This window comes from Carassius auratus, chromosome 1, assembly GCF_003368295.1.
Source record: "Carassius auratus strain Wakin chromosome 1, ASM336829v1, whole genome shotgun sequence".
In the NCBI taxonomy this organism is placed as follows: Eukaryota; Metazoa; Chordata; class Actinopteri; order Cypriniformes; family Cyprinidae; genus Carassius; species Carassius auratus.
In genome coordinates this window covers 11884243-11912217 of record NC_039243.1, presented here as the reverse complement: position 1 = coordinate 11912217, position 27975 = coordinate 11884243, and the positions used below count along the sequence as shown (strand labels likewise).

At 37.7% G+C, this 27975-nt stretch overlaps 2 protein-coding genes across 2 annotated transcripts; one reads left to right on the top strand and one right to left on the bottom strand.

The window, feature by feature from the left end:
• Positions 1-17: 17 nt before the first annotated feature.
• Positions 18-5303, top strand: LOC113109550 (mucin-5AC-like). The gene is made up of 13 exons (XM_026273176.1): positions 18-110; positions 476-539; positions 892-954; positions 1059-1618; positions 1870-1931; positions 2153-2322; positions 2549-2937; positions 3191-3252; positions 3474-3643; positions 3870-4012; positions 4128-4189; positions 4416-4576; positions 4756-5303. The coding sequence occupies exons 2-13, from the start codon at positions 500-502 to the stop codon at positions 4839-4841; spliced, it is 1968 nt and encodes a 655-aa protein (XP_026128961.1). The 5' UTR covers positions 18-110; positions 476-499; the 3' UTR covers positions 4842-5303.
• Positions 5304-6380: 1077 nt separating this feature from the next.
• muc13a (mucin 13a, cell surface associated) lies at positions 6381-27375 on the bottom strand. Its single transcript, XM_026272887.1, has 5 exons — positions 20608-27375; positions 7301-7365; positions 7049-7194; positions 6878-6955; positions 6381-6701 (listed from the first exon to the last, which is right to left on the bottom strand). Exons 1-5 carry the CDS (start codon positions 26983-26985, stop codon positions 6598-6600), a joined length of 6771 nt encoding a protein of 2256 aa, XP_026128672.1. The 5' UTR covers positions 26986-27375; the 3' UTR covers positions 6381-6597.
• Between the last annotated feature and the right edge of the window lie 600 nt (positions 27376-27975).

Below are 27975 nucleotides of genomic sequence, written 5' to 3'. Positions count from 1 at the left end.
AACTGTCTGGCTTTAAATATCAGTTCACCTGTCTGCTGGGATTTTAGAGGTGACAGAAACTTGCTATAAGGATTAACCTGGATTGTGTTTTGTGGTGCAATAATCAAAGGGTAAGTACATTTTCCCCCGAGTTGTTCTGTATCAATTTGATATAAAATGTTATATAAATTAATTTAAAATGGCAACAATTATGTAATAAGTGTGTGCTTTTTTTGGTAAATCATGATTCAAACATTAAGGGGTTGTGTATAATTTATTATCGTGTTTTATTAAATCTTTAAATACTTGGTCAATCTAACTGTATTTTATTCTTATGCAGCTCTTGATACTTTTTGAGATTTTTATATCAAGTGTACCACCCATGTGGATTATATATTATTATTATTATTATTATTATCATTCTGTTATATTATGAAATGTGTTAGATTTTTGAACTTTGCTATATTATACATATATGTTTAATTTTCATTCTTAGGCATACTGCTAAAAGGACATAGCCATGGAGTGGAGGATTATAGTACCTGTACTTTGTCTCATTGGTAAGAACCAAGTAGTGTTGCTTATTCTTAATAAGTAGTGATAGTTATTGTTCCTCATTGCATTGAAATTACAAAATGACTTTGTGGTCAGAAACTATATGTAAAAAAAAAAAAGTTGCTGAAAAGAAAGTGGCAAACATTCTATTCATACTTTTCTGAAAAGTGAATTTCTCAACAATCCAGTTGTATAAAGATATATCTTTAGCCTACAGTGATAGCTGTATTATCATAATTACGAAACTAGCAGTTCAGCGTTAATGTCCAAAATCTAAGTAACAAATATTTGATTTGATTTTATTATTATTTTTTGTTTTGTTACCACATCTCATTTCCCTAATTTCACTTTAAACAGGAATCCTACTTGTACCAGGAAATGCTGATCAGAACATTACCGATAGCAGCAACAGTACTTCTGGTCAGTGTGTGTTTACAGATTTATCTTAATGTTCATTATGACACATTGATTATGTAACACTTTTGTTGATCTGTGTCTCATTTTTCCTTTACCCAAAATTAAAGGAAATCTAACTACAAATCAGCCTGCACCTTCAATTCAAAATGCAACAACGAATCTAACTGCATCTACAAATCAGCCTGCACCTTCAAATCAAAATGCAACAACGAATCTAACTGCATCTACAAATCAGCCTGCACCTTCAAATCAAAATGCAACAACGAATCTAACTGCATCTACAAATCAGCCTGCACCTTCAAATCAAAATGCAACAACGAATCTAACTGCATCTACAAATCAGCCTGCACCTTCAAATCAAAATGCAACAACGAATCTAACTGCATCTACAAATCAGCCTGCACCTTCAAATCAAAATGCAACTGCAAATCAAAATGCAACTGCAAATCAAACTGCATCTACAAATCAGACTCCAAATACAACTTCAAGTTTTAATCAAACTACGACTCCAGCAACAACAGTCTCTACACCAGCTGCAACAGTCTCTTCCGCTCCTAATACTGCATCACTTAACTTAGTGTTCAGACTTACTCAAACCTTCAAGCCAGTGTTCTCCGATCTGAATGCTCCCGAGACCAAACAGTTGATACTTGACATCACCAACACGGTAGTATTTTTTTCCCCAACGAGGCATCGTATTGATTGCAATAGCACTAGATATGGTGTTTCTGTGTATTGGCAATATTACAAATAAATACAACTGGTCATATATGTTTTTATATGTTGTATAAATTGCTAAATATTTGTTTATTAGTCTACCTGAATTCACAACAATTCTTGAGGCAAAATTTGATTCTGCAAAACAGAAATGACAGTGTTGTATGTAAATAAAATAATTTGTTCTTTTTTCTTTTATAGTTTACTCCAATTTACAAGAAACGTTTTCCAAACTTAAACCGCATGATCATTCAGGGCTTAAGGTAAAACAATTACATTCACTTATGATAATTCACAAACACCCAGTTTAAATTTCATAAAAAAAAATGAATACATGCAATATTATTTATTCCTTTAATAGTTGTTTGGTTCATCCGTTTGTTGATCAACTGATCATTTGATTGTTCCATTTGGTCATTCAGCTGTTTGTTGGGTAATTATGACTGAATTATGGTTATTTATTCAACATGCTTTTTCCCCACAGGAATGGCTCCGTTGTGACTGATTCTGTGCTTGAGTTTAACACCACAGCCGGCACTGCTCCTAATGTGACAGACGTGAAAGACACCTTTATTTCAGCAGTTAATTCTGGAAATTTGAATTTTACAGTTGATAACACATCCGTGAGCGTTGCTGATATCAAACCAACCAGTGGTCAGTGTATATTTTAAGAAGCATTTTTTTCCTATTATTTACTTGTCTGTTACCTTTTCAACCCTAAAGGAATGGCATAGGCCTAAGTAGTCTTGTTTGACCATACACACACAAACACAAATTGTGGCAGGTGCAAAATGTTGTCTTTGTGTTTGAGATTCATTGCAAACTTGAAATGACTATTGAGTATTATTGAATTGCTTACCATTTTTTTCTGCAATTCAAGCTCCGACAACAGTCTCTACTACAAATCAGCCTGCATCTACAAATCAAAATGCAACTGCAAATCAAACTGCATCTACAAATCAGCCTGGATCTACAAATCAAAATGCAACTGCAAATCAAACTGCATCTACAAATCAGCCTGGATCTACAAATCAAAATGCAACTGCAAATCAAACTGCATCTACAAATCAGACTCCAAATACAACTTCAAGTTTTAATCAAACTACGACTCCAGCAACAACAGTCTCTACACCAGCTGCAACAGTCTCTTCCGCTCCTAATACTGCATCACTTAACTTAGTGTTCAGACTTACTCAAACCTTCAAGCCAGTGTTCTCCGATCTGAATGCTCCCGAGACCAAACAGTTGATACTTGACATCACCAACACGGTAGTATTTTTTTCCCCAACGAGGCATCGTATTGATTGCAATAGCACTAGATATGGTGTTTCTGTGTATTGGCAATATTACAAATAAATACAACTGGTCATATATGTTTTTATATGTTGTATAAATTGCTAAATATTTGTTTATTAGTCTACTTGAATTCACAACAATTCTTGAGGCAAAATTTGATTTTGCAAAACAGAAATGACAGTGTTGTATGTAAATAAAATAATTTGTTCTTTTTTTTCTTTTATAGTTTACTCCAATTTACAAGAAACGTTTTACAAACTTTCTCCGCATGATTATTCGGAGCTTCAGGTAAAACAATTACATTCACTTATGATAATTCACAAACACCCAGTTTAAATTTCATCAAAATAAATGAATGAATGCAATATTATTTATTCCTTTAATAGTTGTTTGGTTCATCCGTTTGTTGATCAACTGACCATTTGATTGTTCCATTTGGTCATTCAGCTGTTTGTTGGGTAATTATGACTGAATTATGGTTATTTATTCAACATGCTTTTTCCCCACAGGAATGGCTCCGTTGTGACTGATTCTGTGCTTGAGTTTAACACCACAGCCGGCACTACTCCTAATGTGACAGACGTGAAAGACACCTTTATTTCAGCAGTTAATTCTGGGAATTTGAATTTTACAGTTGATAACACATCCGTCAGCGTTGCCGATATCACACCAACCAGTGGTCAGTGTTTATTTTAAGAAGCATTTTTTTCCTATTATTTACTTGTCTGTTACCTTTTCAACCCTAAAGGAATGGCATAGGCCTAAGTAGTCTTGTTTGACCATACACACACAAACACAAATTGTGGCAGGTGCAAAATGTTGTCTTTGTGTTTGAGATTCATTGAAAACTTGAAATGACTATTGAGTATTATTGAATTGCTTACCATTTTTTTCTGCGATTCAAGCTCCGACAACAGTCTCTACGACAGCAGACAGCGGTCGTTCTGAGTTCAATATGACCTTTAAAATGAATGAGGTCTTCACCAATGAACTATCAAATATCAGCTCTCCTCAAGCCGTAACTCTGGCAAAGAATATCACTACTCAGGTAATTCATTTTTCCTTTGATTAATGGTAATACTTCAGTTGGAAAACAGTTTTAAGGTTTATCTGGTTCACCATTGTAAAATTAAAATCTCTGCTGTTTTATTCATTTCTTATAGTTTGATGGAGTTTTAAAGAAACGTTTTTCAAACTATGTTGACATGAAAATTTGGCGATTCAGGTAAAGTCATAAAATTATTATTATCATAACAAAAAACATTGAATGCTCTGTTTAAAGCTCTGTCTGTTGCATTACCACATTTTTATTTTTCTATATGTTTATTTATCAGCTTATTGATAAATAGTTTTGAGTTGTTAATTGGTTAGTTGCTTAGAAAGTCAACAGACCAGTAATTGCATTACAGTTTTATTCATTTATTCCCTATTTTAACATTATTTCCTTTCAGGAGTGGCTCTGTTATTGTAGATTCTCTATTGGGATTTAACAAAACTAGCACAGCTCCTACAGCGACAGAACTGGTTAACACAATCCTTGAAAGTGCTAGAAATGGGTCATTCACATTCACAGTCAGTTCACTATCTGTTACAGACTCAACAGGAAACACTGGTCAGTATACATTTTTTTATACAAGTTTCTTGTAATGATTTATAACTTTTTTTTTTTTTTTAAGTTTGATGGGTTCTGCGGCTCTAATACTATGGACAATATCCAAAAAGGCATTGTTTAATGGACTTAATAGACGTTTCAATGATTAATGTACATTCCGTTTCTGTTTATTACTACAGTTAACAGGTCTCCGGTCCTGGCTAGTATGCTGACTGCTTTGTGGATGACGCTAGCATCACTAGTGGTGTCAGCTGTGATGCACTAAACACACAAAATGAACGTGGCATCTCTGATCTTTTCACATTCAGAATCAGAAAGTCACAAAGCAAGACAATCCAAGTTATGATCTAGCTGTGATATTTACTAGTCTTTTCTTGGTATTTTGGTTTCTTTTGTTTACAAAAAGCATGTTGTTTATGTGTACGCTGAGTGGGAGAAAGAATGAGGATTGGTTCATTGGAACCAAATCTGAACATTTCTTTATGACACAGGAATGGCATAAGTGAAAGTTACCTATAGAGCTATTATGTTGTAATTCAAAATTGAGATTGTTTTGCTCTTCTGAAAATGGATTGAACCATAAACTATTATTATTTACCTACGTGTTAATTAGATTCTGAAGATGTGAAATCTATGTATTTAATCTTTAAGTAAATTGAAAATGTTCTGCTAAATGTTCTCTATTATGTTTTATGAAGTATATATTTAATAAAATGGTGGAATCCTGTTCGTTTAGTAAATTCAGTGCTGCAAAAACTTTACAAATAAAGACTGCATCTAGATTAATCCATTTTTTGACTTTTGACAACATGAAGAAACTGAGATTCAGCCTATTCTCAAGTCAAGTACAAGCAGTTTGTGATCTTTTTGAGTCCAGTAAAAGTAAATGGTAAAAGGAATTTTTCAACACACTCCATCTGCTCAGACTAGATACTTCTAGTAAACAAGATAATGTTGATTCAGGTGACATTTAAAAAAATGCAAGATATAGAAAGCAAAGTGTATGAATTTATGAACTTTAATAACAGAGAATACACAGTTTAGATGCAGTAATATAGCAATATAGGTAACCAAATAATGTTAATAAACAAATGGAAGCATTTTTGTACACTTGAGTTCCAAACCAACATAATATATATATTAAATCTGACATAGACAATTAAATTGCACAAATCCCCGATGATTAGTCATTCTCAGATTAATTATATTTAATAGGATGATGGTCCTAAAGAAAAAACTATAGTCTCTATAGCCATAAAATATATTCTCTGCATAAACAGTCTCTTTATAAAATAAACTTCTACAACATTTGTCCATTCTTCACCAGCTTAAATATGATGTTAAACATATTGTCTTTAATTTTTTTTATTTAGTGAACTTTACCAGTGTACAACAGTGACTATTCCAAACTTTAATCATTTATCTGCTACAAATTTGTTTTTAATCTCTTAACTGTGTAATGTGAAGTACAATGAGCTTGGGTCCAGTAAAAGTAAATGGGAAAAGGAACACACTCCATCTGCTCAGACAAGATATTTCTAGTAAACAAGAGAATATTGATTCAGACGACAAAAAAAAAAAAAATGAACTACTGTTACCATGGTTATACTGTAAGTAGAAAGCAGAGAATACAACAGAATACATTAACTTTAATTACAAATAATAGACAGATCAGATACAATAATATAGGAATATAGGCAACCAAATGAAATTAAGCATTTTGTACACTTGAGTTCCAAACCAGCATTTATGCATATATTATTATTTTTTTTAATCTGACACGAAACAGTTAAATTGCACAAATCCCTGATGACTAGTCCTTCTCAGATTCATTTTATTTTATAGGCTGATGGTCCTAAAAAACTATAGTCTTTAGTCTCTCCGTAAACTACAGTCTCTGCATAAAATAAACTTCTACAACATTTGTCCATTACTCACCAATACAATCAGCTTAAATATTATATTAAACATATTGCCTTTCATTTTGTTTCTTTAGTGAACTTTACCAGTGCACTTTAAAATTACAACAATGTTTGTGCTAATAAAACAATTATGGCTGGATATATAGTCAGAAGTGAACAGCGAACCATCCATGGAAAGCCACTAGACGTGGTGTTTGTGTACTCTGAAAAGGTAAGAAGTACAGAAACAAAGCAAAAAGATAAGAATATATGGTGATGAGTTCTCAGGGGGTGGTACACTACACATTTATGTGTTATATAATAAATACCTTATATTATGTATTTAAAAGTATTAAGTGAAACACAATTTAACACTGTAACAGTATTAGTTGGAAAATACCATTTGTACTCGATGTGTATTTTGTGGTGGTAGATTCAACATTTGAGACAGGCACTGGTGTAGAAGTTACTATTTCCCCTGTAATAAAAAAATGTGTAACACACGTGAAACTTTGAAATTCGGATGATTTAATTGTCATGCTAATTTGTGTATTGTACGTCACACACTCACCTGCTTTGATAGTTTCAAGTATGATGTCCAGAGGTATGGTACCATTCAGAGCGGTCATGTTAAGAATAGCTTCTACTTCAAATGAGCTTGGGACTATAGAAGAATTCTCAAAGATAAGAGTCATGTCTACTTTAATGGAGCCACTCCTGGAAATAATAATAATAAAAAATGATAATTTTTAACCCCCAGTGTGTTAAAAACATCCAGGACATCTTTATGATGAATTTGACATACCACAGCAGTCATGCTTACGTGAAAGAGTTGACTCTGCTTCGTCTGTATCCTCTGAGATCGCTTGCCCTGTAAATTCCGTTTATCTGTATGTAATGAAAAATATGAAAGTTTTACCTAAAATAGAGTACAGCATGAGATTTATCCTAATATAATAATAACAACAATAATATGCACTCCCCTCATGTGAATAAAAAAGCTAATTCAGTCATTTTAAATTAAGGCTAATATAATAATAATAATAATAATAATAATAATAATAATAATAATACAAACATTTCTCATTTATATTTGGTTTTGGATGAATAGGCCAGGGAAAGCATTGTTTAGTTGTTGGAGCCACCTAGTGGCGCTTTTACTTTTGAAATTAGCAATTAGTTATTCCTTCACATGCTATCAGAATTGAAGTAAATATGAGAAACTGGCTTGGAAATAGCACAACATTTTTCTCAAAACAATATCATCATGAACTTCTGTTTGGGAGCCGTGCTGTAGTAAATGGTAGGTTGCTTACGTGTACCTTTTTTTATTATTATTTCTTATACTAGCTATAGCTAGTATAGTGTTGTTGTACAACTCAAATTAATTGATTAAAATATTTTCTCAATATATTTAAGTTTATTGAACAAATATATTTTCTCTGGCAAGTTAAACATTTGTTGTAGCGTTTATGTGTACTCAGAGTGTAGCTACTACGATCTTGTTGGGCTCTTTCTCACAGACTAGTTTAAACATAAAACATCAAAAAATTTGAGTGCTTTATTTGTAGTGTGCACTAGCCACTAACCACATTGTAATTGACATAACAGTAACATCATTTAGCCCCAATTTCCCAAACCATTCATTCAGTTTTCGAAACAAAGACACATTTCTCAAAATGTTAAACCTAATTTACCTGTTTCCACACATAGTGTAATTACAGTGCATAGTAGCAGATAAGAGAACTTTAACTATTCTCTGTACTGTAAATACTGTAGCACATGTAGCACACCCAAGTACTTCATCTACTGTATTTTTAAACAATGACTCTCTAGAGGAGATACACTTAAAAAAAAAAGATGGCTCTTTAAAGGTTCTTTATATGTTACGGTTCTATTTAGAATCATACCATCCTGAAGAAGAACCCTTTTATGCTAAAATGGTTAGAGGTTAAGGTTCTTTATTCCCACCTTTTGTTTTTTAATTCTGTAACTGTCAAAGCACTTCATTACTGATTTTCTGGAGCTCAGTGATACAACTACAGACTGTCAACACACTCTCAACCGGTTAATGATTTCATTCTTTAATTTAAATACAAAAGTACTGTAACTTTCAAATTGTAACTGTTTTCCAAACAAACATGTTCTTTTCTCTTTTTAGTTTTTTGATCACATATACGCATGTGCAGCTCTGTTCAGCTGAGGATACTTCTCTCCTCTACTCCACTAAGTGACAGAGAAATTGAATTTATAATCCATATTGTTAGAATTTTTATTAGTATTTTTGTTATTTAACACTAGAACTTTCTATTCTATTTCTATTATATCTTTTTATTCTGTTTATTTATTATAAAATATATATTGCTATGTGTACTGTGTAAGACTAACTGGGACTTGTCACAACACTTGTATATATGTGTATATATATATATATATATATATATATATATATATATATATATATATATATATATATATATATATATGTGTGTGTATATATATTTATTTATTTTTTGCTTCTATTACTCTAATTTTTAAGTCACTGTGGATAGAAGTGTCTGCTAAATGACTAAATGTAAATTCAATGTAATGTAATTATTACTTGGGTCTTTTAACATTGTGACATTCTGTAAATTTTTGTGTTTTGCTTATATACTATTTTTGGCCTTCATAAACAATGATTGTTTATGACCAGCTCTGAATCACTTGTGTAACCAGTCCAATGGTTGTGCGAGAAGTCATGGGCGGGGTGACAGTCTGATATCTGTTTGTAAGTCTTATTTAGTGTTGTTTGTCACAAAATCATGTCAAAAGCACAAGACAAGACCAAACACTTCAAGGGCGGGGGTACGCAGCGTTTCAGGATGTGTGTTCCTCCCTGCCTGCATTGTATTACAGGTATTAGAGAGCGCGAGAGAGACAGAGAGAGAGCGCACGCGCGAGAGACAGAGAGAGAGACTTAAACTTCTTTTAATTAACACCATTTTTTCAAAACATTACAAAACTAATACAAAAAATAAAACCAGAACAATTTTACCAATTAAAAACCATGTCTCCAAACTCACTCATTGTCACTAAAGCATCTCTCACACCCCACCTTGTTTTGAAAAAAAGTACATTATCAGTTTGTTTATAATACGCAATTTCAACAGCAACCCTAAATTCTACCAATGATTTAAAAAGAGGCAACAAGTCAACATCTTGACCAGCGTTTTTATATTGATGTGTTTTCAGGATTGCCAACTTGGCATGTCCTATTAAAAAATTGGCAAGTACACACCTTTCACGACATGATTGGTTATACTTGCAACCAAAGATAAAAAGGGTATTTGTAAAAGAAAATCCATATTTCGTTATTAGTGTTCCCAAAAAGTGGAGCCAGTCTTGAACATTCACAAAATAAATGAAACACAGTGTCAGAGGCCTTACAAAAAGAACATTCAGGTAAAACCATTTCATTGAACTTGGAAACAAAGTTGTTTGTAGCCAAGACACTGTGAAGTATTCTCCACTGTAGATCTCCACATCTTTTAGGAACTGGGGGTTTGTACAACAGCCTCCACGAGGGATTTACATCTCTGGGCACAGAAAGATAAGCTCTCCACTTAGTGTCGATTCTTTCCTTCAGTTGTTCAAAGTGTGCAGATTTAGCACAAATATGGTAAATTATTTTCTTCCCCATTCTTTGGAAATCCAAAAATTCAAACCCCTTTAACAAGAAACTATTAGTATTCTCTTCAAGTTCCAATTTTTTTTGGAACAATTTTTAATGCTGGAAAAGTCTTAAAGACCAAACCATCAATTAAAACAGAATCTATAAGTGAAGTTAATACTGGGGGGAAACAAGCTTTAAAGCTCTTAACTATCCCTTCCACCATTCTTACTGACCTTATCCCAACCTGGTCAGCAAGTGACTGAACCGTTCGCCACTGACCTCTTGTTGTATCGAGCAGGTCCATAACTCTAGTTACTCCTGCATTCAGAAACATTTTAATTACAGATCCCGATAATGAAAACTGTGTCTTAAAAAGAGGATTAAAAAACAGAGGTTCTGAACACCCATAATTTTCATCATCTACTCTTGAGAATTTTAACAAACTCCATGAATGAAAAATGGATTCATGAAATTTCAAAAGAGAGCAATTCGCATTTTCAACATAAGGCTTCTCAATTAAAAATAACTCTCTGTCAAGATCTGTTCCTCCAAGGTCTTTGAGAATATACAAGCAATAATCAATCCATGGCTTTCCATCTGAACAGTACAGCAGTTTTTGCAATGTTTGCAATCTCATTGCTGCAATTTTGGATTCAACGTGTATAAGGCCTTGACCTCCCTCTGAAACAGGAAGATAGAGAACCCCAGGAGGAAGCCAATGATGGCCATTCCAAAAGAATTCAACAAATGCCCTTTGAACCTTTAGTAACAGTTCTTTAGGGGGATTTAGCACTGTAACCTTATACCACAGAATCCACCTCCACTTCTGGATTTTGCCAATAACCCGGTCAACCACTCCTTCCCAATTCTTCTCCATGTACTGGTCAGTTCCAAAATAAATACCAAGAACTTTTAAGCCATCATGGGACCAATTACACTGATTTGGCAACTGAGGAGGTCCTGTACCATGCCAGTCTCCCATCAACAAAGAAGTACATTTTTCCCAATTTATACGTGCAGAGGTAGCTTTCTGAAAAGTATTCAAACATGAAATAATATTATCAACATCATTTGAATTCTTAATGATCAGAGTTACATCATCGGCATATGCTATCAGTTTTACTTGGGGAACTTTAAGGCAGCCAGAACCACCAATACCACACAGTCTTTTTCTCAGCAGACTTAAAAAAGGCTCAATAGAAATAGCATAGAGTAAACCCGATAGAGGACACCCTTGTCTTATTCCTCTTGTCACTGAAAAGGGTCTTGTTAATGTACCATTAACTCTTAACATGCTAAAAATATCATTATACATCAGCCTAATACAGGACACAAAATTATGACCAAATCCAAAAGCATCAAGTGTCTTAAATAGATAAGAGTGGTCCACCCTATCAAAGGCCTTTTCTTGGTCCAGAGAAAGAAGGCCGATGTCCAAGTTATGCCTTTTTGCCACTGTAATAATGTCTCTAACCAAGAAAACATTGTCAAATATTGTTCGGTTAGGAATACAATAAGACTGGTCATTGTCAACGGTTTCTATACAGTTCTTCAATCTGTTGGTTAAGGCTTTTGAAAATATCTTAAGATCAACACACAGCAAGGAGACAGGGCGCCAGTTCTTTAAACAACCAAGGTCTCCTTTTTTGGGGATCAAAGTTAAAACTGCTCTCCGACAGCTTAGAGGAAGGGTCTCTTTTTCAATACTTTCCACCAAAACATCATAGAAGTCCTGATTAATTAAGTTCCAAAAAGCCTTATAAAACTCGGCTGAGAGACCGTCCAATCCAGGTGACTTTCCAGGATTCAATTCCTGAACAGCTCTTGAAAGTTCTGCCATTGTTAAAAGACTCTCAAGATCCATCTTATCCTTGTTTGACAATTGTGGCAAATCAGTCAGAAGTGTGTCTGCTTCTACTCCATTACAAGGCTCTGCACGATACAACTCTTCATAAAAAGACATAGCAAAAGAATTAATTTCCATTTGTGTTGTCAATACTCGTCCATCTGGGAGTTTCAGTTGATGAAGATGCTTATGTGCTGATGTTTTTTTTTCAAGTCCGAAGAAAAAAGCAGTAGGAGAGTCCATATCATTTAGACGAGTGAACTTTGCCCTTAAAAGGGCAGTTTTACCTTGTTCTTCTGCTAAATTGCGTAAAAGAAATTTATTCCTTTCGAAAGAATCAGTGGAAGTAGAGCTTGTAGTACTTTGACTACTTTGTCCAAGAATTTCTTCTTCAAGAGCTTTCATTTTCTCTAGTAGGGCACCCCTGCTATGTGCAGTAAACTGCTGACAAAAAAATTCTAATCTGTATCTTGCCCACGTCCCACCATTGACTTAAAGACTGGAAATTCACTCTCTCCTTTCTCCAAGAATCCCAAAAAAGGTGAAAAGAGTGAATAAAAACGTGATCCTGAAGTAACCTTATTATCAAAGTGCCAGAGTGATTTATAAGATTTGGTGGACTCAACAGAAATAGCCATAGAAATATAATGATGATCTGAGAGAAAAGTAGGCGAAATAGAATTTCTAAAAAATCTTCCCCTATTACGTGCTTCTGTATAAAACCGATCAAGCCTTGCTCCAGACATATTATTTGAGTTCACTTTCATCCAGGTATACTGTCTAAGCCCAGGAAATGTATCTCTCCACAAATCAACAAAATTATATTGAGCAACTATTCTTTTAAGAGTATTAGCCGAAAGGGAATGTGGTTCATTATGATTCCGATCCAATTGCTTGATTGATTTAAAGTGCAATTAAAATCACCCCCCAGTATAATAATATTATCCTGGGGACAGTGCGATAACACATCTGATAACTTTTCAAAAAAAGTAATACGCTCCCGACCATCATTTGGAGCATATACATTAAACAGGGAAAAAACTGTGTCACCTAAATTAACATCAACTCGTAAAATTCTCCCTGGTATTATCTCAATACTCTTAAAATTACCACCAACCCGGGGTGAAAACAAAACTGCAACCCCTGCACTAACATTTGTGCCATGGCTCAAACACACATTACCCTTCCAATCGCTAAACCACTGTGACTGATTCTGCAAATCCGTGTGTGTTTCCTGGAGTAAGATCACATCAGCCTTTTTAAGAATTAAATAATTAAAAAGATCATTCCTTTTAACTATACTACGACAACCATTAATATTTAAAGACCCAATATTAAAAAAGGTCATGACAATAATCACAATGGGGTATAAAGCAACCCACCACATCTGCCTTTTGACACTTTTCATAGAATCAGTGTTTTTTCAGACGTGAATTTAGGCTTCTTCTAACTACACTAACAAGTTTTTTAAGCCTGTAGCGTTTCGGTTGATCCAGTTCCTCTAATGTCGCCTTTCGCATTGCAATAGCACCAGATTCAACAAAAAGTTCCAAATCAGGAAAATATTTTTCCAATTTGGGTTTTCTCTGATTCTTAGTAGCATCCAGAAAATTGTTCAACTGTTGAAATGTATAAAAAGGAAGCTTTGACTGGGAAATAAAGTTCCCTGCAGAATTTCCTTGTGAATTTACATCATACTCTTCACATTCAGAGTCATTCTCAGATAAATCATCAGTTCTCTGTGACAACAGATCTAGGCCTTCATCCTGTGGTAGGCTGCTGCTTTGTACCTGTATGTTCTCAATCTCATTTTGATTTCCTTGGTATTTTATTAAATCACTACCTGCCCCGTCAACTTTGAGCTCCTCATCAACTTCAACACTTCCATCTGTAGTAATGACAGAAGCACTGTCTGTAACTTCAGTATCTTGTGCAAGCACATCAGAGCCCTCTCCACTGTTAAGTAACACAGCAGTTTCATCTTGCTGTATTATTTCAGTATTTTCTGCAGTGTCATTTGCCACAGCAGTATTCACCTGATCCACTACAGGATTACTTTCTTTCTCCTTCTCAGCTTCCATATTTAAAGGACACGATTGCCTGACATGAGCCGGTTTCGAGCAAATAAAACATTTCATTGAATCAACAGTGATAAAGATCGTATAATCTTTCCCATTCAATGCCAGTTTCACAGCAACCTCCAGGTTTTGAAATTCGGGATTTAAAATCATGTACGTTTGACTTCTAAGTGACATTATGTGCTTTAATTGTGGGGCTTTTAAACCAAGCGGTATCATTTTAATCGGTCCCATTAACTTGCCATAACGCGCAAGAATGCGCTCAAGTGTATCCTTTGGAATAAACGGAGGCACATTGGAGAGGATAACTTTTTTCGAGGGGTTAGACAGCGGCAAAACCGGAATGAATGCATCTTTCACAGATAATCCACGTTCAACCAAATCATCAACCATAGTCGTTTCCCTCAAAAAAATAACAACTGCCTTATTCATTCTCGATGCAGACAAGATGTTTAAAGCACCAACTGCATTGGTAACAGCAATTAAACAATCTTCTACTGACACAGTTTCATCTGATAAACACTTGCACCCATGGCGTGCAGTCAAAGACGCAAAGCCATCAGAATTAGATCCCATAGCTACTCTCTTTTGCCGACAGAGTCAGCAAATAATAAAAAAAACTGCCGTAGTTTCAATAAGCTCAACCAATACCTTATCTAAAAAGAGAAAAAAGGAAAAAGTTTGAAACTCACTCAAACACACCACTCAGTCGCTCATACAATCGCCCCAAACGCTCCGCACTCGCGCATGCGCACACAGAGAGAGAGAGAGAGAGAGAGAGAGAGCATGAGAGACCGAGATAGAGAGAGCGCGAGAGAGACAGAGAGAGAGAGCACGCACACGAGAGACAGAGAGAGAGCAGTCATCTTCAAACAACAGAGCGCTGTCTTGCTCTCTCACCATCATGCATATTAATCAATTGACACGATGGTGTCGATGTTTAAATCATTTAAAATGAGAATGTAAGTGTGCTCACCCCATTTTTCTTTGTAAGAAAAAATATCGCAATATATATAGCAGAAAAATAAAATATCGCAATGTCATTTTTTCCCAAAATCGTGCAGCCCTAGTACTAAGCCACCAGCTCCGTGCTGGAGCCTGCCTTTTTTCCCCGACCTCCACACAGAGGTGTTGAGGTGTTGAGGTCATGGGGAAAACCTGTCCAGCCAGCCTCTTCATCCCCATTTCTGACTACTATGGCAATGTGGTGTAAACAGGCGGAAGCATTCAAGTGGTTCCTCCCTCGCCGCTTTCTAGCTCTGGAGGCTGCCGTGCGGGAACAGCCCCCTCTGAGTACCAGCTTCTCATACAGAGAGGCATAAAAACAGAGCATCACCTCAAGCGGGACCGCTAGTGTAACCGACGCTCTGGCTCAGGGGGTCTCAAAGTCTAAGCTGGATCTGCAGACCGTACTTAAGACTAAGAAGTTCTCGACCAAGAAGTCCCGACGCCACTGGCAGGAGTTACACCACAATACGCTGTATCTGTCTCACCTCAGTGCCCTCAGGAGATCGGTCTGCAAACCCTGCTAAAGTTACAGGGAGCAGCGTTCTCCTGCAAGCACCACTCTCAGTCACAGCCCGGAAACATACTAAGTGCTCAGTGTTAAGAGGCACGCCATCTACATGGAGGTCTCTAGAGCAGCTAGTACAGTTGTTCCACGCTGGTCCACTCAGCATGGAAACTTCTGCCAAATGTGTCTTAATGGGTCCTGCACACTGTAGAGAGAGGCAACATAATCCGGTTTGACTCTCTCAAGAGATTTGGGGATCTTAAGGCCCTCTCAGTGGTCCCTTCCAATCTTGACTTTGCACTCAAGTCTGGCCAAAGCTTTTCTTACCTTCATGCGGGGTATGTTCCTATGTTCCCCTCCTCTACACCATGGCCTGTAATACTCAAGGCCTTCAGTACTCCTCCCTTCAGGGAGTCAGACCAGCAAAAGCTTTATTGTATGTGTCCAGTGCAAGCTGTAGCCATTTAGCCTCCTTGTTAGTGCGTCCGCCTCACATGCCGGAGACCTGGTTTCGAGCCCCACTCGGAGGGAGTGTGGGGAGCGGCGGAGAGGACCCGGGAGAGGGGGGTTACACTTGTGTGCTATGGTCCCCCTTAGAGAGGCTAACAGACCCTCAGTTGGTGAATAGTAGTGCCTTGCCATCTAGAGTCCTCTGATCTCCCCTCGCCTCTAGAGGTCAAGGTCACTCAACAAGAGCCTCCAAAGCCTTCTGGCAGGTGTCTCTATGCAAGACCTATGATTCTATATGACCTAGATATGCAAGCCACTCTTGACTGTACTGTTCTCTCAGCCTATCTGTTCAGGCTTCTACAATAGGCAGAGACTATCTCGAATTCCTGATCTCTCGCCCATACGATGGACCTATTACACACGTTATTCAGAGCTGGTTATGCTGAAGGTGTTCCCAAAGTGTTCTCTTTCCTTCGAGGAACCATGGTTACATTTGTAACCTGAGATGTTTTTACATAAACAAAAGGAATGTGGCACATTGTAACTCTGAACTCAATTGTCCATTTCAGATGCTGTCACATCATACAACCTCATCATCTGCTGAGAGAAACTGCCACTCAATCACACCAAAATACACATAATGTAGAAAAGGCCAGCTAAGTAAAGTGCCATTAGTGCCCCTTGTGACTTTATGAGGTATTACACTGATTTGTCAGTATTCCCCTTTAAAGAGGGGGTGAAATGCTCGTTTTCACTCAATATCCTGCTAATCTTGAGTACCTATAGAGTAGTACTGCATCCTTCATAACTCCAAAAAGTCTTTAGTTTTATTATGTTCATAAAAGAAAGATAGTCTGTACCGATTTTTCCCGGAAAAACACGACCGGCTGGAGGCGTGACGTGTGGGAGGAGCTAAAGAATCACGAGCGCCAGTAGGCTTTTGAGTTGAGAGCATGTGGAAGCTGTGACACAGATCCAGAGGCTGACATTTAACATGAGCAGCATCAGCAAAGGCGGTATGCTATGTGGTATGTACTGAAATGGTATATATTTGCTTAGCGGTTTTGGAAAATGACTAAGTTCCACTTTATGTCATCTTTTTTTTTTTTTTTTTAAGCTGTACATGTGGAAAGTGCAGTTTGATGACAACATCGCATGTTGTTTACTTGATGTGCTTACGCGCTGATAGCTAAGTTAACAAAACAGAGATATTTGAAGCAGTTTTACTCACCGCCTGCGGTTCCAACACACGATCGTGACCCTTTTAAGTTGGGACTGCATTATCCTTAAGAAATAAACGATGTGCAATCCGAAATGCAGGGAACAAACAAAAACACTTGCACAACTCCGTTGATGCTCTGTAAAAATAAACTCCATCCACTGGTCCCTTAATGCTGTTTCTCTTTAGGTAATCTGTGCAGGGTTGTCTTGCCCTGGCAACCAAAAACACACTTCTTTTGTGACTTTTCGCGACGCTCTCGCTCTGATCAGGCTGTGCTCAGCCTCTCAGTGCTCTGCTATACGGGAGCGCGCGCTCTTCCGGGAGAAGTGCCTCGGGACCCATATAAGGAAATTCCGCTCCATCTAACGTCACACAGAGCCATACTCGAAAAAAACTTTCTGAAACTTGTGACAAACCGGAAGAGGTTTTTTTGGAACAAAAATACTCCTTCAAACGTACAACTTAATTTTTGAAACTTTGTCCTTGTTTAACATGGGAATCCAACTCTTTAACAGTGTAAAAAACTCAGTATGCATGAAATAGCATTTCACCCCCCCTTTAACAATCCCTTTAACAGTTCAAAGCACGGACATTCCTCGTTGTTGTTCAAGCTTTTGTTGTTTTCTACTGAGTGCGTTCATATACAAGTGAGTGATTGTGTTTTTTTATTCATCTTTACATTTCTGTATTTGAAGGCATAAGTTTGTGTTATCTCTAATTTCTCATTCTAATTATTTATGTGCGCCATACTCATTGTGTATTGCATCATCCATATACGGCGCTAGCTCTAGTAATGCATACGAGATACGGTTATATAGCGATATTGGTGTATAAAATCGTAAACTTAAAGTCACTTTGGGACATTTACTGAATAAGTGAGATTGTTGTGATATTTAAGCCATAATTAACGGTTCTTCCGAGCTCAATTGCCAAAGAATGTGATGCTATTTCCACAAGTGCTAATCTAGTCAGAACATGTCTGAAACGATCTTTATTTCACTAATTTGCTAATAGGCTATATTGCTATTATGTTTAAGTATAGATATTATGTATAAGTAACAGAGTGAATTCATATTTTATTACTAATTGCTTCTTGTTATTTCTGTTTGTTTAGAACCACTCACTCACTCATATTAAGTTACACTCCAAACTACTCTGTACTACTCTGCCATAATCTCTGCTGCCTGTACTACAATCATCCACTCAACTAAATTCAAGAACTGTAAATGCTCTACAAGTCTGAAATCATTAAAGTGTACTTTGTCTCTGACCCGGACGACTTATGTCTGCTCAATTTCCACCAGCACCCACAATAATCTACCTCACACATAATGATGGACTTACAGGCATCATAGATAAGGTGGACATATGCGCTGTTTATACGGGACATGTCCCGGCAAAGATTTTAATATTGCCTAAAATGTCCAGGTTTAGATTGTTTGCAATGTGCAGGTCAATTGTTGTGTGACATTCATGAGAGCTATAGAAAAGCAGAGCAGACTGCTCATTATGCTTTCAAATCACTCTTGCTCCTGGGGAAGTCGTGGCCTACTGGTTGGAGAGTTTGACTCCTAACCCTAAGGTTGTGGGTTTGAGTCTCGGCCCGGCAATACCACGCTTGAGGTGCCCTTCAGGCACTGAACCCCCAACTTTTCCCTGGGTGCCTAAATGGCTGCCCACTGCTCCAGGTGTGTGTTCACGGTGTGTGTGCACTTTGGATGGGTTAAATGCAGAGCACAAATTCTGAGTATGGGTCACCATACTTGGCTGTATGTCACATCACTTTAACTTTTAGGGAAGTCATGGCCTAGTGGTTAGAGAGTTTTGACTCCTAACCCTAAGGTTGTGGGTTCGAGTCTCGGGCCGACAATACCATGATGTAAGTTCTCTTGAGCAAGGCACTGAACCCCCAACTGCTCCCTGCCCAGACAGCAAGCAGTTTCAGCCCATATTTGGCCGGTCCTGGTGCGAAACTGCTTACTGTCTGGGCAGCTGCTGCAGCATAAATGGCTGCCCACTGCTCCGGGTGTGTGTGTGTGCGCACTTTATATGGGTTAAATGCAGAGCACGAATTCTGAGTATGGGTCACCATACTTGGCTGTATGTCAAGTCACTTTGGCATCTTTTTTGATCAGTGCGCAGAGATGCTTCAAGTCAAACTAATGAACAAACACGTGCACATGTTTGCATTGCTTTGATTGTTCCCTGTAGATCTCACCTTCTCACATGCAGCCCCACAATTTATTGATTATGTACTATACCTGCATGTTATTGGTCAAACTGCTTCAGGTGTTTTAGGCAATAATAAAATCCTGGCCAGGTCGTGTCCCATATGAATGGCGCATATGGCCACCATACTCATAAATGATTGTGAAAATACTGTATTTCACTTGAACTTGGTCTTCATTACACTAATTTTTGTTTCTATTTTTGTTTTACTTATGTAAGTTTTTATTTATGTTCAGTGTCAATTGTCATTTATAAGTGTATTCTACTAATAACAGCTGTTAGATCACTTTAATTTTTGCTACAATTTCACATGTCCTTAAATAAAATAAAAATACCTAACTGACACAACATGCTGTTTGTTAATGTTGTTTTAATGAAAACCTTAATAGAAGCTATAAGATATTATAAGACAAGGCAGATAGAGGGGTAAAAAAAAACAGTAGTAATAAATAATTTATTAAAATTATATTGATTAAACTAATATTAATTATATAAATATACTAATATTAATAAAAATTAAACTATCATTAAAATTGTTATTTATAGCACCATTAAGGTTCTATATAGCACTTTCAAAGCATGGTTCTTTATGGAACTGATAAAAAGGGTTTTATTTAGCACCAAAAAAGGGTTCTGCTATTCTTACAAGTTGAAGAATCCTTTTCTGGTGTTTAGAACCATTTTTCATAAGAGTGTAGAGAAAGCCTTTTGACAGTAGACTATTAGATATTGATATTACTTGACTATTATATATTAGGTAGTGATTGACTATTAGAAATTGCTATAGTATAGCAAATAAGGTAACTACTATACTGTTATGCAATTTGGCAGAGGAAGCTGAATTTATTTACTGAAGAGTAATTAACAGTATATTGTATTGTGTGTTCACATTCAGTTCTTCAGTATTTGAACTTTCATTTTCTAGGGCCTTCTAGATCTTTTTACAGTAGTGCGATGAAAGTAAACTTTTCTTAATGCTTATAAATTTCACTGTATCTGCAGAAATGTTGTTATAAAATGGTGAATTATTTAAATGAATTTTGTGTTACTGTAGGTAACCATGATGTACCAGCTGATTTGATAAATATCCTTTTAAAAGTAAATAGCATTTATGTTTGTAAAACAAGTTAGACTTACCACAGTTACCACATGTGTTGCTAATGCAATGAATTCAGGGGATGATCGGTTGTTATATATTTCTCTGAAAGTTTCATTTAGACTGAATCTTAAGTGTATGCTTCCCTCGTCAATGGTAGGAGGATCAGTGTTTGTGGTCTCTGTTGCTACTGTCGTCAGTGCAATTCTTGATTCGGGGGTACCAGATTTGTTCAATGTAGTATGTCCTGTTGATAAAGTACCATTTTTGACAGTGGTGGAGACCTCTGAGGTATGAGACATTGTTACTGGCTTCCTTGTTGTTGTTGTTGTTGTAGAATGTAATACAGTTGGTGAAACCTTAGCTGATGTATTCTTGGTTGATTCTGGTTCACTGCTAACATTAGCTGCTGTATTTGTCTCTGATGCAGTTGCTGGCAATACTGATGACACTGATACCAAGGTTGAAGCTTTGGGTGCAGTAGAAGACACTGCTAGAACTATTTTTGTTGTCACTACATCTCCAGTTGTAGTTATTGTTGCTGCTGTGGTTGTCCTGGCTGTAGTTGCTGACAATGCTGATGTCACTACTGCTGATGTTGCATTAGTTGCACTTGTTGTTCGTACCATCAATGTTGGAGCTTCTGCAGATGATTCTGTAGTTCCGGATGTTCTTGCAGTTGTTGTCTTTACTTCACCTGTCACAGGTAAAGGTGATGATCCCTCTGTTTTAAGTACTGCTGTAGTTGAAGCAAATGTTGATCCTATTGATTCTGTACCAGATGCTCTCAATGTAGTTATTCCTGCTAATGAAGAACCATTGTCAGCATGTGATGTAGGTTCTTGTGTCACTTTTTCAACAGTGGTGGAGACTTCTGAGGTATGAGCCAATGTTACTGGCTTTACTGACATTAATGTTGTAGTTTCATTTTGGGCTGATGATGATTCTGTTGTAACTTGAGATGTCACTGGTACCAAGGTTGAAGCTTTGGGTGCAGTAGCAGACTCTGTTAAGCTTGTTGTCGATGTTGTTGCGATTGTATCTACTGCCACAGAATGCAACATAGTAGATGAACCCTCAGCTAGTGTATTCTTGGTTGATTCTGGTTCATTGCTAACAGTTGCTGCTGTGGTTGAGCCCAGTGCAGTTGCTGTCAATGCTGATGTCACTCCTGCTGATGTTGCATTAGTTGCACTTGTTGTTCGTACCAACAATGTTGGGGCTTCTGCAGATGATTCTGTAGTTCCAGATGTTCTTGCAATTGTTGTCTTTACTTCACCTGTCTCAGGTAAAGGTGATGATCCCTCTGTTTTTAGTACTGCTGTAGTTAAAGCCAATGTTGATTCTGTTGTACCAGATGCTCTCAATGTAGTTGTTCCTGCTAATGAAGAACCATTGTCAGCATGTGTTGTAGGTTCTTGTGTCACTTTTTCAACAGTGGTGGAGACTTCTGAGGTATGAACCACTGTTACTGGTTTCACTGAAATTAATTTTGTAGTTTCGTTTTGGGCTGATGATGATTCTGTTGTAACTTGAGATGTCACTGGTACCAAGGTTGAGGCTTTTGGTGCAGTAGCATACCCTGCTAAGCTTGTTGTCGATGTTGTTGTGACTGTATCTACTGCCACAGAATGTAACATAGTAGATGAACCCTCAGCTAGTGTGTTCCTGGTTGATTCTGGTTCATTGCTAACAGTTGCTGCTGTGGTTGAGCCCAGTGCAGTTGCTGTCAATGCTGATGTCACTACTGCCGATGTTGCATTAGTTGTACTTGTTGTTCGTACCAACAATGTTGGGGCTTCTGCAGATGATTCTGTAGTTCTGGATGTATTTGCAGTTGTTGTCTTTACTTCACCTGTCTCAGGTAAAGGTGATGATCCCTCTGTTTTTAGTACTGCTGTAGTTGAAGCCAATGTTGATTCTGTTGTTCCAGATGCTCTCAATGTAGTTATTCCTGCTGATGAAGAACCATTGTCAGCATGTGTTGTAGGTTCTTGTTTCACTCTATCAACTGTGGTGAACACCTCTGAGGTATGTGCCACTGTTACTGGCTTCACTGACATTAATGTTGTAGTTTCCTTTTGGACTGATGACGATTCTCCTGTGACCTGAGATGTCTCTGATACCAAGGTTGAAGCTTTGGGTGCAGTAGCAGACTCTGTTAAGCTTGTTGTCGATGTTGTTGTGATTGTATCTACTGCCACAGAATGCAACATAGTAGATGAACCCTTATCTAGTGTATTCTTGGTTGATTCTGGTTCATTGCTAACAGTTGCTGCTGTGGTTGAGCCCAGTGCAGTTGCTGTCAATGCTGATGTCACTCCTGCTGATGTTGCATTAGTTGCACTTGTTGTTTGTACCAACAATGTTGGGGCTTCTGAAGATGATTCTGTAGTTCCAGATGTTCTTGCAATTGTTGTCTTTACTTCACCTGTCTCAGGTAAAGGTGATGATCCCTCTGTTTTTAGTACTGCTGTAGTTGAAGCCAATGTTGATTCTGTTGTACCAGATGCTCTCAATGTAGTTGTTCCTGCTAATGAAGAACCATTGTCAGCATGTGATGTAGGTTCTTGTGTCACTTTTTCAACAGTGGTGGAGACTTCTGAGGTATGTGCCACTGTTACTGGTTTCACTGAAATTAATGTTGTAGTTTCGTTTTGGGCTGATGATGATTCTGTTGTAACTTGAGATGTCACTGGTACCAAGGTTGAAGCTTTGGGTGCAGTAGCAGACTCTGTTAAGCTTGTTGTCGATGTTGTTGCGATTGTATCTACTGCCACAGAATGCAACATAGTAGATGAACCCTCAGCTAGTGTATTCTTGGTTGATTCTGGTTCATTGCTAACAGTTGCTGCTGTGGTTGAGCCCAGTGCAGTTGCTGTCAATGCTGATGTCACTCCTGCTGATGTTGCATTAGTTGCACTTGTTGTTCGTACCAACAATATTGGGGCTTTTGCAGATGATTCTGTAGTTCTGGATGATCTTGCAATTGTTGTCTTTACATCACTTGTCTCAGGTAAAGGTGGTGATCCCTCTGTTTTTAGTACTGCTGTAGTTGAAGCCAATGTTGATTCTGTTGTACCAGATGCTCTCAATGTAGTTGTTCCTGCTGATGAAGAACCATTGTCAGCATGTGTTGTAGGTTCTTGTGTCACTTTTTCAACAGTGGTGGAGACTTCTGAGGTATGTGCCACTGTTACTGGTTTCACTGAAATTAATGTTGTAGTTTCGTTTTGGGCTGATGATGATTCTGTTGTAACTTGAGATGTCACTGGTACCAAGGTTGAGGCTTTTGGTGCAGTAGCATACCCTGCTAAGCTTGTTGTCGATGTTGTTGTGACTGTATCTACTGCCACAGAATGTAACATAGTAGATGAACCCTCAGCTAGTGTGTTCCTGGTTGATTCTGGTTCATTGCTAACAGTTGCTGCTGTGGTTGAGCCCAGTGCAGTTGCTGTCAATGCTGATGTCACTACTGCCGATGTTGCATTAGTTGCACTTGTTGTTCGTACCAACAATGTTGGGGCTTCTGCAGATGATTCTGTAGTTCTGGATGTATTTGCAGTTGTTGTCTTTACTTCACCTGTCTCAGGTAAAGGTGGTGATCCCTCTGTTTTTAGTACTGCTGTAGTTGAAGCCAATGTTGATTCTGTTGTTCCAGATGCTCTCAATGTAGTTATTCCTGCTGATGAAGAACCATTGTCAGCATGTGTTGTAGGTTCTTGTTTCACTCTATCAACTGTGGTGAACACCTCTGAGGTATGTGCCACTGTTACTGGCTTTACTGACATTAATGTCGTAGTTTCCTTTTGGACTGATGACGATTCTCCTGTGACCTGAGATGTCTCTGATACCAAGGTTGAAGCTTTGGGTGCAGTAGCAGACTCTGTTAAGCTTGTGGTCGATGTTGTTGTGATTGTATCTACTGCCACAGAATGCAACATAGTAGATGAACCCTTATCTAGTGTATTCTTGGTTGATTCTGGTTCATTGCTAACAGTTGCTGCTGTGGTTGAGCCCAGTGCAGTTGCTGTCAATGCTGATGTCACTCCTGCTGATGTTGCATTAGTTGCACTTGTTGTTCGTACCAACAATGTTGGGGCTTCTGAAGATGATTCTGTAGTTCTGGATGATGTCTTTACTTTACCTGTCTCAGGTAAAGGTGATGATCCCTCTGTTTTTAGTACTGCTGTAGTTAAAGCCAATGTTGATTCTGTTGTACCAGATGCTCTCAATGTAGTTGTTCCTGCTGATGAAGAACCATTGTCAGCATGTGTTGTAGGTTCTTGTGTCACTTTTTCAACAGTGATGGAGACTTCTGAGGTATGAACCACTGTTACTGGCTTCACTGAAATTAATGTTGTAGTTTCGTTTTGGGCTGATGATGATTCTGTTGTAACTTCAGATGTCACTGGTACCAAGGTTGAGGCTTTTGGTGCAGTAGCATACCCTGCTAAGCTTGTTGTCGATGTTGTTGTGACTGTATCTACTGCCACAGAATGCAGCATAGTAGATGAACCCTCAGCTAGTGTATTCTTGGTTGATTCTGGTTCATTGCTAACAGTTGCTGCTGTGGTTGAGCCCAGTGCAGTTGCTGTCAATGCTGATGTCACTCCTGCTGATGTTGCATTAGTTGCACTTGTTGTTCGTACCAACAATGTTGGTGCTTCTGCAGATGATTCTGTAGTTCCAGATGTTCTTGCAATTGTTGTCTTTACTTCACCTGTCTCAGGTAAAGGTGATGATCCCTCTGTTTTTAGTACTGCTGTAGTTGAAGCCAATGTTGATTCTGTTGTACCAGATGCTCTCAATGTAGTTATTCCTGCTAATGAAGAACCAATGTCAGCGTGTGTTGTAGTTTCTTGTGAAACTCTTTCTACAGTAGTGGAGACTTCTGAGGTATGAACCACTGTTACTGGTTTCACTGAAATTAATTTTGTAGTTTCGTTTTGGGCTGATGATGATTCTGTTGTAACTTCAGATGTCACTGGTACCAAGGTTGAGGCTTTTGGTGCAGTAGCATACCCTGCTAAGCTTGTTGTCGATGTTGTTGTGACTGTATCTACTGCCACAGAATGCAGCATAGTAGATGAACCCTCAGCTAGTGTATTCTTGGTTGATTCTGGTTCATTGCTAACAGTTGCTGCTGTGGTTGAGCCCAGTGCAGTTGCTGTCAATGCTGATGTCACTCCTGCTGATGTTGCATTAGTTGCACTTGTTGTTCGTACCAACAATGTTGGTGCTTCTGCAGATGATTCTGTAGTTCCAGATGTTCTTGCAATTGTTGTCTTTACTTCACCTGTCTCAGGTAAAGGTGATGATCCCTCTGTTTTTAGTACTGCTGTAGTTGAAGCCAATGTTGATTCTGTTGTACCAGATGCTCTCAATGTAGTTATTCCTGCTAATGAAGAACCAATGTCAGCGTGTGTTGTAGTTTCTTGTGAAACTCTTTCTACAGTAGTGGAGACTTCTGAGGTATGAACCACTGTTACTGGTTTCACTGAAATTAATTTTGTAGTTTCGTTTTGGGCTGATGATGATTCTGTTGTAACTTGAGATGTCACTGGTACCAAGGTTGAAGCTTTGGGTGCAGTAGCAGACTCTGTTAAGCTTGTTGTCGATGTTGTTGTGACTGTATCTACTGCCACAGAATGTAACATAGTAGATGAACCCTCAGCTAGTGTATTCTTGGTTGATTCTGGTTCATTGCTAACAGTTGCTGCTGTGGTTGAGCCCAGTGCAGTTGCTGTCAATGCTGATGTCACTCCTGCTGATGTTGCATTAGTTGTACTTGTTGTTCGTACCAACAATGTTGGGGCTTCTGCAGTTGATTCTGTAGATCTGGATGATCTTGCAGTTGTTGTCTTTACATCACTTGTCTCAGGTAAAGGTGGTGATCCCTCTGTTTTTAGTACTGCTGTAGTTGAAGCCAATGTTGATTCTGTTGTACCAGATGCTCTCAATGTAGTTATTCCTGCTGATGAAGAACCATTGTCAGCATGTGTTGTAGGTTCTTGTTTCACTCTTTCAACAGTGGTGGAGACTTCTGAGGTATGTGCCACTGTTACTGGCTTAACTGACATTAATGTTGTAGTTTCCTTTTGGACTGATGATGATTCTCCTGTGACCTGAGATGTCTCTGGTACCAAGGTTGAAGCTTTGGGTGCAGTAGCAGACTCTGTTAAGCTTGTTGTCAATGTTGTTGTGACTGTATCTACTGCCACTGAATGTAACATAGTAGATGAACCCTCAGCTAGTGTATTCTTGGTTGATTCTCGTTCATTGGTAACAGTTGCTGCTGTGGTTGAGCCCAGTGCTGTTACTGGCAACGCTGAAGTCACTTGTTCAAAGGTTGAAGCTTTGGTCTCAGTAGCAGACTCTGCTAGAGCTGTTGTTGTTGTCACAGTATCTACTGTCATAGAAACTAAAACAGTAGATGAAACCTCAGTTAGTGTAGAATTGGTTGTTTTTGGTTCATTATTAGCAGTTGCTGCTGTGGTTGTGCCCCAACCAGTTGTTGGCAATGCTGATGATTTTCCTGTTGATGTTAAAGTATTTGCACTTTTTGCCTTGGCAGCTGTAAAAATCACATTAGATGATGTTATTTTTGTTGTTGGTGGTGCTGTTTCTGATGAAGACACTGTTGTTTCACTTGGTGTTATTGACACAGTTTTGGTTGTTAAAGATTCTGTTATGACTTGAGGTGGTGATGACTCTGTTATTGCAGATTGTACTGCATTGCTTGTCACTGCCTCTGTTGTAGCTTCTGTTTGTGTAGGCAGAAGTGTTGTCACGACACCTATAGGTATAGCAAATGAACATCAAGTTAGTGTACAGTAATAACATTAACATCTTTTAGTGTAACAATATCAGTAGCAATAAGTAGTCAACTGTTTTGTCAACAGTTTTCTTTCTTTCTTTTTTTGGCTTCTTAAAATGTTTCTCTATCAATGTTCTTTTAAATTTTACTTTGCTTGATTATTTTGCTTGCTGTTGTTTTCCATCACCATGTATATTTATTGTTAATGGTCCTGTTTAAAAAATGACAAAAGGGCCAGCCATTTGCAAAGGGATAGTTCACCCAAAAATCACTCTTGTGTCTTTGGAACACAAATGAAGATACTTCTCATGGAATATGAGAGATTTCTGTCCCTCCATTGACAGTCTCTGCAACTACCACTTTGACATTTCAGTGAAGAGATTGTAAAACTAATCCCTATAAATTGAGAGGTTTAGTCTGAATTGTTGGAAGAGACTTTAACACTTTATATGATGAACAGATTTAATTTAGGCTTTTATTAACATATAAACATTAATCAGTGCACATATCAGTTATGGCAAACAGAAGCTCAAGCATGATTGCTTGACATGAGAACCAGTAAGATTCATTCTCGTGTGGTACGTGGCAC

Coding starts and splice junctions, on each gene's coding strand:
- LOC113109550 (XM_026273176.1), top strand. CDS start 500: ATGGAGTGGAGGATTATAGTACCTGTACTTTGTCTCATTG. Junction 2,323..2,548: donor TGATATCAAACCAACCAGTG/GTCAGTGTATAT, acceptor CTGCAATTCAAG/CTCCGACAACAGTCTCTACT. Junction 3,644..3,869: donor CGATATCACACCAACCAGTG/GTCAGTGTTTAT, acceptor CTGCGATTCAAG/CTCCGACAACAGTCTCTACG.
- muc13a (XM_026272887.1), bottom strand. CDS start 26,985: ATGACAGTAGATACTGTGACAACAACAACAGCTCTAGCAGAGTCTGCT. Junction 7,366..20,607: donor CAACACATGTGGTAACTGTG/GTAAGTCTAACT, acceptor CATTACATACAG/ATAAACGGAATTTACAGGGC. Junction 7,195..7,300: donor AGCAGAGTCAACTCTTTCAC/GTAAGCATGACT, acceptor TATTATTTCCAG/GAGTGGCTCCATTAAAGTAG.